General features: G+C 32.3%; 1 protein-coding gene across 4 annotated transcripts in view; it reads right to left on the bottom strand.

Annotated features, from left to right (window-relative positions):
* Positions 1-21,010, bottom strand: part of LOC143240763 (NF-kappa-B inhibitor-interacting Ras-like protein 2) — a 49,312-nt gene that overhangs the window by 21,979 nt on the left and 6,323 nt on the right. For 3 of the 4 annotated variants that reach the window (XM_076483757.1, XM_076483758.1, XM_076483756.1), the window contains one exon: positions 15,033-15,128. The exons of the other annotated variant lie outside the window; for it this stretch is intronic. In XM_076483757.1, the coding sequence (XP_076339872.1) occupies positions 15,033-15,128 (96 nt within the window). The remainder of the gene's footprint in view (positions 1-15,032; positions 15,129-21,010) is intronic. 4 annotated transcript variants of the gene reach the window in all.

Here is a 21,010-nt window from a genome sequence, read left to right as displayed (position 1 = left end):
AGAAATTTTTAATATAGCTTCTTTCACTTATGTTTTCTTATTTGATCTAATAAATTATAAAATTTTGCACTTTAATTATTTTTTTAACAATAAATCAAAATATACATAAAAACAAGAAATGTATTACTTATGAATGACCTTTTTTATCCAATTTATTATAATTTTAAAGCCAATTCTCTCCTGACCACTGCCTATAAGAAGATGAGATGATTTTATCCTACCCATTTTAAACACAATTAAACACAGAGTTAATATTACCTTGTATATGAAAAAGTTACTTTGTCTTGGTCATCTCTATTAAACAAGGAAAGTTCACTCCACCCTGTCTATTTCTACTGAACATGTAAAGTTGACCTAATATTGTTCACTTTACAAACTCCCCACTTCCATTAATTTTAATTAGCTAACTTTATCCTATTCACTTATTTAAACTTGGAAAGCTGACTTCATTCTGTCTATTTTTATTAAACATGGAAACCCAACTTTAAGTTATTCAGTTATATCAAACAAAAAAGCTGATTTTGTACTGTCTTCTTTCTCAAAGAAGAATTTTGAAAATAAATGTTATTCTGGCTGCTTGAAGCAATATAAAGCATTAAGACAGTCTGATGGATAACCACATATACAACAAAGCATATCATGCAGTGGCAACCTTCAAGCCCAAGACAGATAATGTCTTGATATAATAAACAATATATTATGTGATGAATATACAGTCTTCACTAATTACTTGAAGGTTCAAAATTTTTTTAATAACAAACAAACTGAAGTTTGATCCATTTTTGTTCATAAGATTTATAATTACAAGAGCACCTGTAAAATATTGGATTAGTTAAGCTCGAAAATGTTTTTAAGCAGCCAGATAATAATAATAACAGGTACAAATGACCTTGAACAACAAAATTATACTCACAGAAATGATGCAAATACCATAAATTGAAGAATTTGTTCCAAAAACAAAGACTAACTAGAAGTATCTACAAATTCAATATGAAGCACTTAAGGCACACCATTTGACCACACACAATGTCACAACTAAATTCTTATTAGGAAGGGGAAGGGTGCACAGGGGGCTAATGGATAAATAAGAAATTGGAGTATACTAGTGATCTCATGGAGAGGAGGTGACAACAGGTGGGGTGAGATCCCCCCATCACCTATTCACAACTTCCAAAATAAAAGAAATGGAATGTTTTCTTTTCTTCACACAGTGGACTGTTGTTGAACATGAGAGCTGTTGAGTTTCATTTTCAGTAAGTTTAAAACAAAGAACAGAATATTTATTGACAGGAATTACATAGGAAACCAGGCTGGCTTTAAACAAAATTACAGTGACAATCACAAATGCTATTAAAGAGAATCCTTTCTGTGTTCATTTACATTCAAATATAGTTTGTGGCATGGTATTTAAAAAAGTCATTTGCATTTTATTGAATGAATATCAGAATACTTCTGAACATGTTATTGTTAGAAATGACTTCCTATGATGACCCACAGCAATATATTTTAATATTTAATTGCAGAAAGAAAAATAAAGAGATCAAGATACAACAAAGGTATATAGCATGAGAGAATTATGCATAAAAACTGAATCTCAGCAAAGAATAAAAGGCTCTACTCTTTCCCACATCATCCAAATAGGGTGATATTTGCAATTATTTAAACAGGACCAAACTTCAGCAAGCCATAAAGCAGTATAGAGAAGGTGAAGCTCGGAATTCACTTCTTGAGAGTGAAAACAAGAAATACTAAAGAAGGCCAGTAAAGAGAAATGAACATTGGTTTGCAGGGTTAATTGCTATGAAACTGAACAGTAAAATACCAGGTATGAACAAACTAATTTATTTACATATCATCATTATTTAAAAATAGCTAAATTGGTTCTTGCAGTGGAGAAACCAGTAATAACCATGTTCATATTTTTGTGCTAAGAAGTTTAACATAGGTTTGAAGTGAAATTTTTCTCTACAACTACAACACAGGCTTTTATTTAATACTGTTATATTGCAAAAGGAAATATTTTATCTCTAATTCAACTGATATAATTTAACCATGTTTTCTGAAGGAACAGTATCACAAGCTCATTGCAAAGATACTTAGGACTAATGTTACTACCTCCAGTGTTAACTTTTTTTTGTAAATTTAGGTGGCATGGTGTAGTTGGAAATATCAAGTTTCTGTGGCAAGTGAGAATTTTAAGTCTTTTATGAGAGACACCAACAACTATCTCCGTGGTCATATTGTTTGGGTTTAAAACAACTAAGCATTTTGTAGTATGATACCACAATCCTTTGATAGGGGTAGCTTAGAGCAATACTTACTATAAACACTGTTATGTAATGCTATCATTTTCATGTACTTTAGAGAGAAATATCAGCAGGAAAAATAAAGTTCAACCAACAAGTCCAAAATCTTCACCCAACCTCCTCATTAATAAAAATAGCTCAACCCCAAAATACATTATGAATTATATAAAGGTAATCTTCAACTTTGTTGTGTTTTTCCCTAATGGCAACTTTCAAGGTCAGCAAGGAAATATCTAATGTAAGTAAAGATGGCCTGTCAAACTACCAATGAAAGATTTTGTATTTTTCTTCACACACAAAGATAAAATAATTTTTGCACTCCAGTAGAAATTCTTTTGCATATATAATTTCCTTCCTTAAGGTTATTTCACAATGACATTTGACTCCTGTTTACATACAGTACCCAACCATGTCTCTGTACCAGCTGAAATAACCTAACATTAGGCTTGCAACATTTCCTTTTACAAAGTTGCATTTCTAGGTGGTTAGGAAAATTGTAATCACATGCAGATATGTGATATCACACTTGGCTTCACAAGGTCTTAAAAAGGTCAAATCTCAAAAAAACAGTAAAAGGTATTTTTATAAGCATCTGATAGAAAAATCTTGTTTTCCTCCTCAAAATTTATCTTTATGGTTTGGGTTGTGCTCATTATACATGGTTAACCAGATAACTGATTGTCTGAATGGTTTACAATTTTGGATATAACTATATGAATAGTGCTATATATATCCATTTAATTTACTTGTGAACCATTTTTGAGAAACTTAAAATGTGCAGGGAGAGGATTCCCATGATGTATGTGAGTGAAACTCCTATATTCAAAGCATCTCATGCATTGCATTTGTCGTACCTGTAATTTTCTTCAAAATCAAGTAACAAACTCTTGCAGGTTTTATTTCATTTTTATAAAAGAAAGTTTTAACATTCTAGAAAAAAAAAAAAAGAGATACTTTATATTTAGCTAGTTCTCATTATGATTTTGCTGAAAAATTAACAAAAGGTTAGACCTGTTGGGTTTGGAGTACTGATTGCAAAGTTGTTAACTGTTAGTTACCCATTTTTTTTGTGACTAGTTACACAGATATTAAAACAACCAACAGTACACAGCCCTAGAAATAACTCATACAACAAAATATTGCTGACATTTGCTTGTCATTTGTAAAGCATCAAAGACATTCTTTAAGGTGATTGCAAGACATTATAACATTAAGGTATAACTGACCTTTCAGTAGTAATGTTAAAATTGTTATAAAAATAGTTAATGAGAAAATAGGAATTGTCTGATGTTTAGGAGCAGTTTGACACAATGAGCTCAAACAGTTTTATTCTTTTTTTCCTATAAATTCAAAATTAAAACATGCAAAGATGCAAGATCCTTCTACAGCTGCTCTTTAAATAACATAAAGGAAATTAGAAATGCATAAATTATGAACATTTAAAAAGAAAATGTCTGAAAAAAATAAAGGGGAGAAATAGAGTGCAAACACAAAATAAATATTTCCACATCATGTGGGGTATTCTTAATGTACCTTGTTAATTTTCTTTCACTTCTTTTGTTCACCTTTCTCTTTTTGAATGTTTATTTTTCAATGTCTCAGAAAACTTTTCAGAGCATTATGCACTCCAGTACCATAAAAATTCTGTGACTCTTTGTGAAATCATTATCCTTAACAGTCTGAGAAATAGCCTGCAACAATAACAGTTTTCTTTGGAATAGTCCATGTAAACTTTTTGAATGAGATTCTGTGTATAAATCCTGTTCAAAGTAAGGTACAAAAGCAAGACAAGTATGCAGTTATAATTATATGTTTCTGCAGGGGTATCAGTGGTGTAAGTGACGTTCAAGGAAAATATCTGAAACTTGCCAGAGAGATGGGACCATAAACAGCAAATATCAGATGCTTTTATTGAAATTAAGGTAGTTCAAAAACAAAGGAGAGAACTAATTTTTTATGTGAATCAACAAGATAAAAAATGGAAAATGCACATTTTTATATTTGCTCTGGACTAACCAATGATCTCAGATAGGTAGAATTTGCAGAAACATAGCAAATTTAATACATTAAAAATGGGGAACCAATCACAACCCTGTTATATATACAGGGTGGCCCATAACACCCTACCCATCCATATGTTATAATGTTATATTCAATTACGCATGTATTATAAATGTTTCTTTTTTTCCAGAACATTTAGCACAATAACCCCTGCTATGTTGAGAAAAATGTTTCACAAAACATGGCGTTGCATAATATTATGCAGCAAAAAATGAAAGACAGCACACAGATACACTGGATACATAAGATATATGGATGAGTAGGGACTTACAGGCACCTTGTAATGTTGCAATCAGGTTTAAAACATACTTAAAGCAGTTAAGTAATAGAAAGACTATCTTCCAGGTTTTCACTAGCAGTGATACATACCTCAGCAAACAGCAGTGCTAATCACTTCAAAGCCATCCAAAGCATACTGTGTGTGTGAAAAATCTTGCCATTAGTAGTTAAAAGTCTGATGTACTGAAGGTCAGACCTGTGGAGGGCAAAGTTTGCCCTAGGTTTAGAGATCAACAAGAAACAAGAGCACCTCTTAGCTCTCAGAAAGTCAAGGTAATGAAAGTTATTAGATACGTTTTGAGGTTTTTGCTAACATACCACTCTACTTTTTACTTATTGTTCCCATTGAGAAATGAATTCTAGTTTTAGTTTAGACTTACTTCAATAGTTTACTTTCCTGTTGTTACACATTTAGTCGTTCCACACTACAAATGTCAATTAATAAAAAAAAAAAAGACCTGAACATTTGTCTGACAATGACTTATTCCATCCTAGAGGAATGACAATTACAAATTACAATTCTTCATTGAAGCATGTAGCACTTATTCATGACAGATAAGGTGAAATGTCTTGGTTTTCTTTAAATTTTCAAACCGTTTATCATTTAACTACAAATACATAATATTAAAATACTTGCAGTAATTTTCTATGAAAAAAAAAGGTAAAGCACACTGCTTATATGCAAACTTTCCAACAGTATGGTATTTTAGTGACAAATTCATAAGCAATACAATTCTTTGGGTTCCCCTCATTAATTTGTGATAGAACCCAAACAATAAGATCAAAAACATCCACTAAGAATTTCAGTTACATGTGGAGGTTTAATTTCTCGTCAACACGAAATTATTAATTTTGTCACAGCAGGCTCCATTTAATCCATTTCAATAGTATAAGCTGTATACTGGCAAAATAAATGGTGTTTAAATCTGTTTGTTTTCTTTCAAAATGTTTCATGGAATGTATTGAAAAAATGCATGTAATTGAAGAATCCAAATGAAAAGAAAAGCTAAAGTCATGGAATACATTGCTGAGAAAATTCACAATTCAAACTGCAATCTTAGGAGACAGAGCAAACAGTAGACAGTCAACTATGAGTTTCTTGTTTTAGATTTTTCAGTGGTGGTTTTAAGAAGTACTTATTCCAACATGAATAAGTTTAATTTTTTTTTTTTAATCTTACATGAAGGAACTTAACAGCAGACATCTTTTTTCCATAAATGCATTTACCAAAAAACAGCTTGATTTGATATATAACCATTGTTTCATCATTTAATACATACTAATTCACAACACAACTTTAATTTTCTAATATAACTTCTATGTAAGGTTGACACTCTAGTTATCATTAACCTTCCAAATCAAATTATTCAAGACTCACAACATATTAAAATTTGTGGATTTCCATAGTTTCTGATGTGTTCAGTTAGGTATTTAAAGTTCAACTTTAACAACACTTTCTGTCAAATTGCAGTTTACTAACGTAATCCAAGTATTTAATATTTTTTACAACTTTAATAGACCTGGACCATTTGGCTTCAACAGTTTACATTGCTATGTTTGGGACTATTATAACAAGTGATCAAAGTGTTCAATAAACTTACCATAGTGTAGTTAGGGAGTCAATAGTTAAGTTGTACAACTCTACCTTGCATATCTTGAGAACTAAGCTTTATCTGTCATGTATAACACAAATTAGAGCATTTGATTTTTTTTTACAACTTTAACAATGAGTTATTACTTGTGTAATAATTTGTTTGAACCAGTTGATTTCCACAGTTAGCACTGCTATATTTGGTACTATTATAACAAGTGCAAGGTGTTCAACAAACTTGCCATAGTATTTTTTTTTCAGTAGTATAACTAGGTTTTTTAGAAGTCAAGCCATATGAATCAACCTTACAAACCTTCATAACTAAGCTTTTGTTCCAGGTTATCATTTTCATTTATAGAGAATTTAATTTTTCACAACTGTAGTAATAGCTTTTTACAACATACGAATTATTAATTAAGTGTTTAATAATTTGTTTAAATCAGCTGACTTTCACAATTAGCATGTTACTACATGTGCTACAATTAAAATAAGTAATTACAGTCACAAAATAAACTTGGCATAAAATGTTATACTTTGGGCATTTCTCTTATCTTTCTGAAAAACTGCTGGATCAATATGTTTACAGTGGGTATAACTATACAGTGTACAAGGAACAGCATAACATATGGTCAATTCAGTGATGATTCCAAAGGACTTGTGGGAACTTTTGTCAGCTATGTGTCATTGGACCATAACTAGACTTCTTCAATGGGATCTGTCATGTACCCTTTCAGTGGGATTCCAGGAAATGAGATCCCATTAATGGAATATACCACCACATCAAATGGATCCCATTAAATTGGATTCAATGGGATCCCATAACAAATTATTACCAGTTCCATTGAAATAGACTCAATGGAATCCCATTAAATTGGACCTTATGGGGCTTAATGGAAAATTTTCACTGGGTCTCCAAGCATCCTGTTTTACTTAGTCTTAATTTCCTACTAACTTGGTAAAATAATTTGTTTAATTTTGAAACCTAATGTGAAGCGAGTTTTGTATGAAAATAAACTTTCAATTAAATCTATATTAAAGTTTGCTTCAGAGCCACTTATTACTGATTTATACCAATAAATGTCATGAACACCTGAATATGTTATATGGCAATCAGTCAATAATCCAGTGTAATGATAAAGCCTATTTACAATACTGTTCCAATTATACTGATAAGGTTTCACGTGACATGTGTAACTAATTCTTCCAATGAGAACTTGTATGCTATTACAAATGTTTCTCAACAATTAGTCAAAATAATATTTAGGAATGTACACAAGCCAATCATAGTACCCAGGATTTCTGCTAATAAACAACACAGACAGATTGCTATTCCTCACATTTATCAGTTTAACTACAGAAAATTGTTCAGTATTCTTTAATATTCTTTAGTTCATAACAATATGATCTCTATTATATATAGTGTAAATCTGAGTTATTTTACAGATTTATCTTTATTGTATATTGTTTTTTATGAAAAATATACCTCACATGCAAATTAAATATTATATACTAAAGCTAAATTTAGCTGAATATACTAAAAATGAAAACTTAAATAATTTTTTCATGTAAAGTTTAATGATATGTAAACCCTTAAAACTTCATTAGCACAGAAAATGCTGTTCAGACACTTTGTTGTGAATATCATAAACCTATATTTTGAGATGGACCTTATTATATATATATTCAAAATGCTTCAAGTGAAGAAAGTTAGCATCAGATACAATATGCATGAAAAATATTGCCTGGTAAGCCACTATGAAACAGTTTGTTACCATGTATAAAATGAAGCCTAAGTTCACAATTCCTTCTTAGCAATTTTCATAAGTGCCACTAACAAATCTTAAGAGTTCTTATGCAACAATAAAAATTACCAATTTTTTATATTGTATATATAATTACTTATGTAGAAATGCCTACTTTTGTCTACATTGTGAGATCACTGTAATTTGTGATATTAATTTTATTTTACACATTATAGGAAAGCTATCACCCCTTCAACTTGAGATCTAATTGTAAATGCCCCATTCTCTACAGTCAGGTCAAGTAACCTGTCTGAGGCAAGCTACAACTACATTGTATGGTTAGTAGTGAACCACTAGAAACCAACATGATTATAGATAAACATAAAAATATCAATATTCAAGAGAATATAAAACTTAACTTCTTAAAATCTAATAAAACTTGATAAAAAACACAATTAAAATTACATAAAACATGACAAAACTCCCAAGACTTATTTACAACTCTGATTTTAAAATGTATGAATATTTATAACCATGTAATAAGCTGTTTTATAAAAAAAACTTGCTAGTTTTCTGTGAGGATTTCAATACAGACAATATTTGGAAGATACCTTCAACATGTATGAACTGAAATAAATAATACAAAACTATAAAAAAGTGTTACATCTTTACATGTAAACACTTTGTATGACTGAATAAAATTAGATATCAAACATTTTACATTTATTATTCATTGTATATTACAATTTACAAGATTTCTTTTTTGCATTCTTGACTGTGAACTGAAAAACAAATGGTCCTATACCTAAAACATTTCTGCCTGATTTCAAATTGATGTGCAAGTCTTGATATGTGGCTTCCATAACAATAGAGATTGTGTGTCTATACTAAAAGAGAAAGGAACTTTCCAGAAGACAGGGAACACAATGTTCGAAGAAAAATTACAAATACCTCTTATTTAGAAGTTCCATGTTTTAAATAAGCAAGTTTCCAGAAAAAGCCCAACTAAACTCACAAAAATTAGTTAAGTTTCTTGATGATGAGAAACCCACTTGAAATAAAAATGCATCTCAGAACAGCTGGTATGAGTATTAATACTTTTACTGATAAGCAGAGAATAATGTTTCGACCTTTCTCTGCTTATCAATAAAAGTGTTCGTACCCATAACAGCTGTTCTGAGACACTAGTTAAGTTTGAAACTGATCAAAAATAAGAAAAGTTGCAATTTTATGTGATTATATTTTTTTAAATGAAACAATTGCTGAATATTTAAAGTATTTGTAAACTATTTACATAAAGTATTTTTTAACATTCTTAATATTACATAATGAAAACTAACATTAATCAAAATGTTTGAGAGGGTTGCTTGTTTGTTTTCTTAAATAAAAGCCACATCGAGCTATCTGCTGAGTCCACGGAAGAGAATCGAACTCCTGATTTTAGCAATGTAAATCTGTAGACTTTCTACTGTACCAGCAGGGATATTTGTGAGCCTGAACTATGTAACTGCATACAAAAACATCAGAATAAGCAACATAAACATGTGTTTGGTTATACAAATGCAATATTGTAAACTTCAACAAAGTGAAAAGACAAATATTTTTTACACTTTTATTTAGACTAAAAATGCACTTGAAAACAAAAACAAACATTTATAACATAAAAACATTCATAAAATATATACATAAAAATTTATTTGAAGATACACACACACACAAAACATCAAATAGTAATTACATAGCCAATAATGCCTTTATTTCTCAAATGAAACATGACAAACATCAAAACATAGGTTAAAAGAAACCTTCTAGAAGGTTGTTTATATTTGATTTATCTTCTTAATTTCCACTTTTCTTTTGGCCTCAAAAATAATTTGGTTCTCATAAATTATACCATACTACTTATCATTTTTTCGATCCATTATTTCTGGCAATAGTGTGTGCGTGCGCATGTGTGTAATAAAAAAAAAAAAAAAAAAAAGAGATCCAGTTTAGGGAGCATCTTTTAAATCCAAAAATTGTCATCTTAAATGATTTGTTTGATACTCGTGCCTAGAGGTGTCCAAATAACGAAATCATAATTTTTTTTAACAGTTACATGAATTTGAGTCTGTACTTAATAATATGTATGTGTACCTTTAAATTTCAAAGTATTATCAAGTGAAATGCAAGAGAAATTCTTAATTGACAATGCAGACTATAAAAAAATAATTCATTTAACTTTTAGCAGACATTTGACCTAACAATAGCATTCTGGGGGAGCTGCTAAGTATCCTTTCTTTATGTCCAGAAATAGATCACACTCCTGTACTTGGTTTCCAGGTTTAGTGATGTAACCAAGTAGGGGATTTCTTTTGTTGCTTTTACCATACTCTATTGCAGATGTAATGAAAGACGAACTGTAGAAAATTACCTTCACTTTTGATGGTGCATGGCATAGTATCCCTCATCTTGCAAATGTCTCCAAAGTAAGAAGCTGTAAGTCGTTGTTTCCGATCTGAAATCTATGAAGAGTTTTAATGATCTCACATTTTTTGTTTACAATTTGTTCTCCTTTTGTACTCTGTAGTTTGTTTATTTTTTTAAATCATCAATTCTATGTGCTCTGAATCTGGGAGATCAGGCTTTGTTGACTCAGACCCATAACCTTTCTTTCCATTGTAATCCAGTTTCTTGGATTTCCAGTGATACTTTTTATCTCAGGAGCTGAAAGTATTTTGTGAATCATCATCCTTTGAGTCTGAATTTCAGCTGTATATTCCTTTAAGAGCCCAGATGGATTTTTTGTGCTGCTGGATTTCCAGGCCAGATTATGAAATGCTAGGCCAAGTTGAAATGCTAAACCTGCAACATATGCTCTTCTATTGTAAGATTCTCATTTTGATCTACAGATCTCTTTGCCACCAATAAACTTAGTCACAAGATGCATACATGTCTCTGCTAAGTTGCTTGTTGAAGTGCTTATCAGACAGTGTGTCTTTTTGACTAATGCATCAACAGCAGTCATTATTCTGCTTATGGTTTATATAAGTTATGTTATTCAAATAGTTTGTTTTTCTGTCAGTTATGTTTTCATGGGAACAGTAATATGACTTGCACTCGATATGATTACCAAATATATGGTAGGGTGCATTCTTTAAGTCTTCCTTCAGTTCCTCCACAGAATGACTATTTTGTGCATTATGCCAAATAGCTCCATGAGCACCTTTTTTAAATCTCAATATTCTGCCTTTCCAGGTTTCTGCACTTTCTCATGCTATTTGGTATAAAGTGTTTGTGTGTAGTCTTACAGCATGACTAGCACATTCTATTTTGTCAACATTCCTGCCATAAGAAACACTCCACAACCCTTAAGTACAGATGAATTGTGATAATTTTCTTATAATAATGCTTATGCATCTCTTTCCACCTTTGAAATCCTTCTACAATTATGTCAGACTCTGCTGCATTAGAAGACTCAATCCAGTTTTTGTAAGAAATGTGTTTGATCTCTTCATTTTTCCTTTCTAATGCCATAATTAAATAACATTTATTATCGTGATGTCCTTCTGTTGTATTGTCCATTTGAATTATCACATTTTTGCCACATACATATTTGAATAATAAAATACTTTTCAGTCCTCAACAAAACTCACAAAGAAATAAAACAGAACTTTTTCAAAGAATTGAATGAATGATATAATAACTTCCTCAATTTCAACAATCTGTCTTCCCATGAGTCTCTTAAGGAAAGGATCATTTATGCCAGCACGTATATCTTTATCACATATGATAATTCTGGGGTATCATTCAAACTGAAAAGAAATATATAAAATGTGGTTATTTTACATCTTAGTAATATATAAAACATTGTGTTGATATATACATATATATGTGCACAAACTCACATACTGACTCACAGAAACATACCTTTCTTATATGTAGTCTGATGTTTGTTGGTTATCAGGTTTATCCATAAATGAAAATCTGTTTGCTGCATCTGACAGAATACTTCTTCTGTGGTACTCTCACATAAAGATTTTGCAGCTCCTCAACCTCTGTTGTTTTTTTAAAATTACACTAATGATCATTTCCTTTTGTTTTAGTACAAACTGTCACAAACAAACATCTTTTTACCTGCAGCCAATGTACCCAGCTGGAAATAAGTGGCCTGAGTTACTATTTCATTAGCCACTAGTAAGCATTGTTCATCTCCCTAATCAACACTGAACATTACATGAATGACCTTCACAAGCAGTAGAGAGAAAGAGAAAAATAAAATAAAATATTAATGACCTCTCTCTTAAAAATAAAGCTCTAAGTGCCAATCATAAATCATATTTTCTAAGGCATTTTTAGTGCATTTCTCTTAGAAAAATTGTATTACTTAAAGAGATTTATCATTTTAAGAGTAAATCATGAACATCTTTCATTGATGCTAAATCACAATATGATGGCAGAATATTTCGAAAGAGTAGTTGGCCCAACTTTCACTTCAATAACCATCTTTAGAACAAAAACCAACCATGATAGAGGTGAATAGCTACAAGGTAAACAGATAGTCAATGGTTAGAAAACAGAAAAAAAGAGAAGTGCAGCTGCAAAAATACAGTCAGCAAGCTAGTCTAAACAAAGAAACATGGAAACTAATTATGTAAAAATGAATAATAAAAGAATAAAAAAAGGAAATACAGAACCAAAATATACTGTTATATTCTCAATCACTTTTTACAAACTAAGATTTGATTATCCCTCTCTGAAAAATTTCATGAAGGGTTTTAACAATGAAAGAATTAACATTCTTTTTACCTTGAATGTTATAACATTTGACAGTTTTATTCCATAGGTATTCTATGAAAGAGTTGTCATAGGGATCTGTAAAATCCTTACATAATTTACACAAGTTTTAAATAAACACTTACAAGCCTTTGTATTTATGCCTGCATGAAAGTTTATATACAAGAAATATCTAAGAAAATCTGAATTCATATCATTTTTTCACATCATATAGTAAAGTTTTATAACTAAATCATTAGTATCAGGTTTTTCTACTGTCAATGAAACTTGATTTTATATTTTAAATTAATACTCAATGTCATTGTTTATTAACTACCATGCTCTCCAGTGGCACATCAGTACATCTGTGGACTTACAACATTACAAACCAAATATCAATATTTGTGGTGGGCAGAGCACAAATAGCTCTTTGTGTAGCTCTGAGCTTGATGATAGACAAATTAAATGCTATCATAATTTATTGTGTGTGTGTGTGTGTGTGTAAATGTGTATATACATAATTACAAAACTCTAGCTTGTGTTATGCACAAGATAATTATTACAATTTTTCTTTCTAGACATTATCAAAAAATAGCATATTTGATAGTATCACTTCATATTAATCTAAAAATGAAATAATGAATGCATACAAAATTATATGAAAAAATTTAAACTTAGAAGTTATTTATCCCTGTAACCTTACTAGATAAAAGTGCATAACTGTTTGTAAGTGAAAATATCAGGCCTGATGAATGCAATTGACAACAAATATATATTTTTTTTATAATGAGAAATCCACTTGAAATAAAAATGTGTCTCTGCTTATCAACAAGTGTTAATGCCCATGCCATACCAGCCATTCTGAGATACATAAACAGAAATTGAGCTGACTGCCATCTATGAGATTTTATGTGCACTAAACTTGAATGCAATTTCTAAGAAAATATTTTAATTTATCCTTCTTACAAAAACTTGTATTACTTATAGAGATTTATTATTTTAAAAGTAAATCATGAATATAACTGAAGTGGTAAACTCTGTAGATTTGAGTTTATTCATAATTATTTTTATTTAATGACATTAAAATTACAACAAAATTGAATTTTTTTCATAAAATAAACATTAAAGAAATATTATATCATGAAATAAAAATAAAAAACTTACCATTCACATATGGTGGTGAATAAATACTTACAAAAGACTGAATACTTTATCCACAACTTTTATGCAGTAATTGGACTTCACGTTGAGTAAATAATGTTTTTAAAAATTCATTTAATAAAAAGTGTTCAATAAATAGCTTAATTTCAATGTGTAATTAAATCTTTAATATCTTGAATTTTCCAAGAAGTTGTTATTTTTACAACATTTTACTTATCAGTCTCAAAAAGTACAAATGGAACATCCTTTTAATCCCTATATTAAAATGAAGGAAAATCTTAAGAACCACACTGTGACAAAACTGACAGGCAATTATGAAATGTCAACAAGGGTTAAGCTCATAACTGGAATATTTATTTTAAATTTTAGATAGAAAGCAAATGATAAAATCCTTTATTTGTTCTAGAGAAATCTAATCAAGCAATTCACAGCACGTTATATAAGATTCAGCCTTTTTAAATGATTATAACAGTTTCTTGCCTCCTTGAATACTGAATACAAGCATTTTGTGTAAATCATTATAGTACCATACTTCTAAAAATAGAAGAATTTGCAATACAAAAAGAAAGTGTAATATCATTTCTGACTTCTCCTGTAACATGAGATACAGTGGTACAAATTCAAGTTTTTATTTACATGTTTCAACAAACAGTAATTAGAGATCACAATTTTTACAAGACATTGTCAACTTCAGAAGGCCACTGAAGTAGTATGTAGCTAAACCTAGAAGATCTAAAATAAAATGAAGTTATCAGCAGTCATTTCATTTCTTCTACATGTGTGTGAATAACGACAACATGAAAGCTTCGCTGGTTGTGTTACGTACATACAAACATGTGTACACAAGTAAGTTGATCACCACATTTCCACAGAAAAGACAAAGATGTAAAACAAAAACTCTCCATTGAATCAGCTCAGTTCTTTACTAGTATTAGGTTTATCATGCCTAAAACCCTTGTAATCTCCTGAAAGCTGAAGTCTTCAGTCTAGTGAACAATCAATGATCCAAGTTACTAATGTTTGAATCATACCATAACTTCTTAATAAAAAAAAAAACATCATGATCCTACAGAAACGTTTAAACAAGACTTTACAAAGTCATCATTTCTTCTTGACTTAAAACAATGCTTTACTTACATCTTTCTTCTCCTTGTTCCTGACAATATCCTTCTTGATTTGATCCAAAAGTTTGAAGGATTCTTTATTGTTTATTGCATAAACCAAGACAAACCCCTAAAACACAAAGTGGAAAAGTATGAGGTGACTTTCTGAGAGATATTTTACAATGATATTCATATAGTACATACATTTAACATGAGAGTAGGATGAGGGATCCCAATCAAAGAGCTGAACTGTAATTTTTGACATCTCATTCCCATTCATTTCTATGTTTCATAATGGAAGATATCCCATCACCTTCAACATCAGAAAATAATCAACCTACTCACAAATTAATGCTTACTTCTTTATTTTATTTGTATTTCATTAACCCACTCAGGACGATGCCTCCATGGTCCACCATCCCAATGTTTTGGAAATGGAAAGGTGAGGACTTCCAAACTTCACAAGAAGAAAAGGGAAGGAATAAAACATGATGAAGAGTTCAGAGGAATAACAACACCTGACAGTGCAATGGGTGACCACAACACCTTATTTTTAAACTCAGACCATACCAATTTATTCAGTACAATGTGTGAAAGGGATGGGTAGCTATTCTTCTCTGCTTTACCCATGTAATCCTTCAGTGGGTATGGTCATCTGCAGGCAAACTTTGGAAGCAATTCTTTCACGAGGATAAACCTACAACTGATCTTATAGAGCCCTCCATCTTAGCAGTGTGTGTTGCCTGGCCATAAAATTATGATATCCAAGTAGACATGGTTTGACATTGCAGATATGAAAAGTTAAAGAATATCTGATCAGGAACGACTCAAATTAGAGTGGGAGCAAAACAATTAGCATTAATAAAACAGAAATGAGCCCCTGAAAATGAAAAATAATAAGAAAAAATAGCTTACCCAGTTAAAGTCTTACTAATTTTGATATTCTAGAATGGCTAAAAGCAGAAGATAACTCAAAGAGGAAGGAAACCACAATCCAATGCAAACACTGAGAGACAAATGTATCATGGGTAAACAATCCACATGCCCAACTAAAGAAGTACCTCCAAAAGTCAGCAAAGATGAACAAGAGAGGAATTCTGCAAGATGAAGAACCATGAGCAGATCAGGGCAAAGCCCTAGATCCAGAAACTAATGATGGTAAATTTTGCTTTGCATGTAGAAGGTGCAAATGAGAAGCTGGAGCACCTCATCAATGACCAGAGTTGTGAAGATAGAGGATAGGAAATCTGGATGAAACCTGGGTGACTGGAGGTGGCAAAGAAGGGATGAAGACAGAGGAAAAGGTAATGGGAGAGGATATTTGAGCTGGAGAAGCCATGAAAATCATAGCTGAGATGGACAGGAATGTGTCAAGGATGAACAAAATCACCTGGAGAAAAAAAGAGAACAGGAGAATAGACAAATATGTTGATCCAATCTTGGATAAAAACATCAATAGCCAGACCAAGCAGACAAGAAACCAGACACCAAAACCATGGCAATTTGTGGCTAAGGGGTGTAAGTAAAAGCCTCAACATGAGAAGTATCACACTGAAGTCAAAAGGACTTAGAGACCACTCCATCAGATAAATGTTATCTGAACAAGAATCTGACCCACAACAACAGTGAAAATAATCAGAATGTGACATGCAATTATAGAAATTTCAAGCATATGGGCTCAAAAAGAAAATCCAACATATGAATACAGAGGGATAGAAAACAGGTGCCACCTTGGTGATTGAGATAAGCAACAACTGAAGAAAAGACAGAATGGATTATTACCAGATGATTTCTGGCCAGATGGAGAAAATGAAACAAAATACAACTTACATAAGAAACTCCTAGAAGTTGATAGAATAAGAACTTCCAACTGCAGACCAAAAACCCAAAATATTCCAGTTAATTAACCTCTTCCCACCATCATGAAATATGGAAAACCAGATGAGGAAAAGGAAGTGGGATGTCTGTCAACATGAAAGACACATCTAACCACCTATGCCAATCTATGACAAGAGTAAGAGAAGGGTAACAAGAGCCAAAGAAGGGTCCCCACAAATTACATTGGTCCTAAAAAGCTCATTAAAGAACCTGACCTAAATGACTAAGTCTACTATGGGAGATCACATCCCCAAAAGGAACAGAACTTCATGAGCTGTAATCAAGCTGAAAACCCATTGAACAATGTTGAAGAGGAACACCCAATGAAAATGATATTGGGTAGAACAAGCCATAGGGAAGTAATAATGAATTATAAAAAATGGGGAATTGGATAAAACATAACATCTCTAAGAAATCATGTTGAAAAATATTGTACTAGGCTTAACTGATTCCAGAGAAGAGGAAGGGTAAAACAAGGAAAAATCCAGTGGTGTAAAAATGCTATCAAATCTTCATCAGCTCAAACAGGTTTGATTTGATTAGGAAGATTAGTGGTTCATCCATATAATGATCAATAGCACTGAATAATAGCAGAGAAATTCAACAGCAGGTCTCTCTCACCTGCAGCCTGCAAAAATAGTGCTAGAGGTAAAACACCCAAAGTGGGAACCTCAAAATTCCTTGTAGATGTACATAAACCAAACAAAAGTACATGTTGGAAAATATGTAAAAGTGAGGAAAAAACAGAGTGGAAAATTAAGTTAAATTAAAAGATTTCTTCTCTGTAAAAAAAAGAAAAGAAATAATGAATAAATTCCACTTTGGCAATTAACTTAAAAAATCATAATTCACATGAAGAACAATAAAAGAAAAAATCTTTGGACACAAGTACTGCCAACTGAAAAGTTATAGTTCAGTATAATTTAATAGACGAAGCTACATGTATCATGTCACACTCTTATTGGTGCAGGTTTGAAGCACAATGATGTCCATGAGAAATGCACTGGAGCCAGCCAATTGCAAAGGAGGGGAGATAGAATCCTCGTGACATATGTAAAAAGTGTTTTTCTCATACAGAGGATTGGTTGGTTTGGCACTTTATGATGCTAAGCAACTAGGTTATCTGTGCCAAACATCTGGTAAAAAGTTAAAGTAAAATTATTAAAATTTGTAAAAAGGAATCAAAGTAAAACAAAAAAAAGATCAATTTTTGAATTAAATCATAAATAGCATTAAATCCAATTTTTATATATAGTTCACAGCAATAAGAGAGAAACTACAGTAAAACAAGTTGTCAATGACTTTCTGTAGCATAATTTTGATGATTACCGCTTGTCAGGATGATTAACGACTAAGTTCAAACATCAGCATTAGACACCAGAAGTTGGTCTTTCCAATCCTGATTTCGAGTTATTTGATGTTATGGCCATTTTCTAATTTCATATCAATTAGTTCTACTTTAATTATTAAAAAGGAATCATATTAAAAAAGGGTCTAATTTATAACTTAAAAACTTAAATGGCATTAAAAAGGTTAACAGCCTTAAAAAAACTAAAAACATTTGTAAGGTGGACAATGTCACCATTGCCAACAACATTGTCTAATGTTATAGATAAACCTTGGGACAGAACATGTTTAAAATGGCGTCGTCGCTGAGAGTCGTAATGATAGCAAGAAGGAAAATGTGACTTATTGTGATCTGAGTGTCACACAAACACATTGGTGTACCAGTCCCAGATAAAAGAAAATAATGAATTAAAAATCTGTGACCAATGCATTGCCTAGCCAGGACAACTTCCTTCTTCCGATCTTTAGATCTTTACAGAAGTAAGATGACTAAGAGGGTTTTATTTGGAAAAGCCAGAGCAGACAGATTTAGCTGCAGTGTAGGTGAGCTCATTCCTGTGAATACCAACGTGGCCCGGTATCCAGAAAAACTGAATAGAAGTAGATGTTAAAGAGAAATGGGCCAGTCAGCTTTGAATATTGGCAAGAACTAACATGAAGCAATTCTAGGGCCAGTAGAGAACTAAGCATGTCAGTATATATATTGCAGTTTGAGTACTGCTTACATTCTATGCAATCCAGGGCAAGAAAAATGGCATACAGTTCAGTAGTGAACACAGGAACTGTAGAGGTGATTCTGTGCTCAACCACCAAACCAAAACAAACCATATTAAAGCTCACAAAGTCACTTGACTTTGAACCATCTGTATAAATGGGAATGGAAGGATGGTTCAAAATATGTTCAGCAAATAAAAGATGGTACTTCCAATTGGGAGTACTTGCTTTTCTCAGATGACTTAAAGAAAGGTCACATTTAGGGATTTTAATAACCATTGTGGAATGAGCTGATCAGTGGATACAGCAATGTTATCCAAGGACAGACCTAATTCATCCAACTGCACCTGGATATGAAGGCCAAAAGAAACAATGCCAGATTGTCTGTTCTGATAAAGCATGGCCCACCAAAAAAAGAAAACATAACCCCAAATGGGATGCTGTGGTAAAGATCGAAGTTTCAAAGTATACAGTAAAGACAGTTGCAAACGGCAGAGGTGTAGAGGTGGTTCATGTGACTCTGCGTATAAGCTCTGGATTGGGGAAGCGCAGAAAGCTCCAGTGCAGAACCAAAGTCCCTGATGATGAATGAGGTCCAACATCTTCAAGGCCAAGGTCCTGGCAGAGCCACAGACCAATGACCCATAGTCTAATTTCGATCAAATAAGAGCAAGATATATCTGTAGCACAGAACATCGATTCGCTCCCCAAGTGGTGAAAGAGAGGACATGGAGGATGTTCAGTGTTGTACATTTGACTCTTAGCTGTTTGATGTGTGGTATAAACGTCAGCTTTTTGTCAAAAATAAGCCCCAAGAACTTTGTCTCAGGGACCATGGGTAGCACAACTTTACCGATACGGAGTTCAAAATTGAGATGAATATCCAGTTGGTGGCAAACATGCATGCAAACAGATTAAAGAGAGATAAGTTAAAACCAATTGCTATGGTCTACTTTAGTAAACAACCGAGACAGTCTGTAGTTGCCACTCAATACACCTCATGTTCAACGACTGACGTGAGAAGTGAAAGCTGTCAACATAGTGCCCATTTCCAACAGTAAAAACAGTTATTCAGTGATGGCATTAATCTTTATACTAAAAAGTATAACTCTCAAAACAAAGCCCTGAGGGACTCCAAGTTCCTGTGGAAAAGAACAAGAAAGTGTTGAACCAACACAAACTTGAAATTGCCTATTCATTAAACAATTTTTAATACAAATGGGCAAATGGCCACATAACCTATACAAGTGGAGGTCTCACAAAATGCCATACCTCTATGTAGTATCATAAGCTTTCTCAAGGTCAAAGGATACTGATACACCATGTCTTTTGAGAAAGGCTTCTCTGATTGATGTTTCAAATGGAATCAAGTGGTCCATGGTGGAGCACTGTCATTGAAAGAATTTCATATGATTCTTTTGGAGGCACAACAAGATCCGTCTGCACTCCCATTGTAGTAGTGGAACAAAGTGCAGCAGCATATGTCCAAGATGAAGTGCTGGATGGTAATTTTCAAGCCTTGGGATAAGTAATGTTTTGAATCATTTTCAAATGCTGCACCTCTTTTTCTTCCAACCATTTAGGGCAAGAATGAAAGTAGGATGGGTGAGAGCCATTGCAATTGATGCAATGAGGGTCCATTTCATATTCATAAGCTTCGTGGTCCTTGCCACCACAACAAGCACACGTCAAGGAACCACGACATGACGTCTTTGAGTGACTGAACTGTTGACACTGGAAACTTCTGAGAGGGTTTGGAATGTATGGCCATACCTCACAATTAACCTGCCTTGATAGCAGCAGGTGGATGCAGTGATGTAAGTGTCAAACTGAGAACATTGGTCAGCATCATAATTCCAACTTTGCAAGTGGAGATATGCCTTACTGCATAAACCAGCGAGAATCTTTGACTCAGGAATGTTCTTCAAATCTCTCTCAACAATAACTCCTCATGATGAATTAAAAGTACCATGGAGTGTAACCTCGATGCGTATATTTCCAATTGCCTTTGAATGTAAGAGGGGTTCACTGTGTTTAGATGTGGATGTTTCCACCAATATGTCACCAGAGCAA

Source organism: Tachypleus tridentatus, chromosome 13 (assembly GCF_004210375.1).
Source record: "Tachypleus tridentatus isolate NWPU-2018 chromosome 13, ASM421037v1, whole genome shotgun sequence".
Classification (NCBI taxonomy): Eukaryota; Metazoa; Arthropoda; class Merostomata; order Xiphosura; family Limulidae; genus Tachypleus; species Tachypleus tridentatus.
This window is presented reverse-complemented; position numbering and strand designations above follow the sequence as displayed.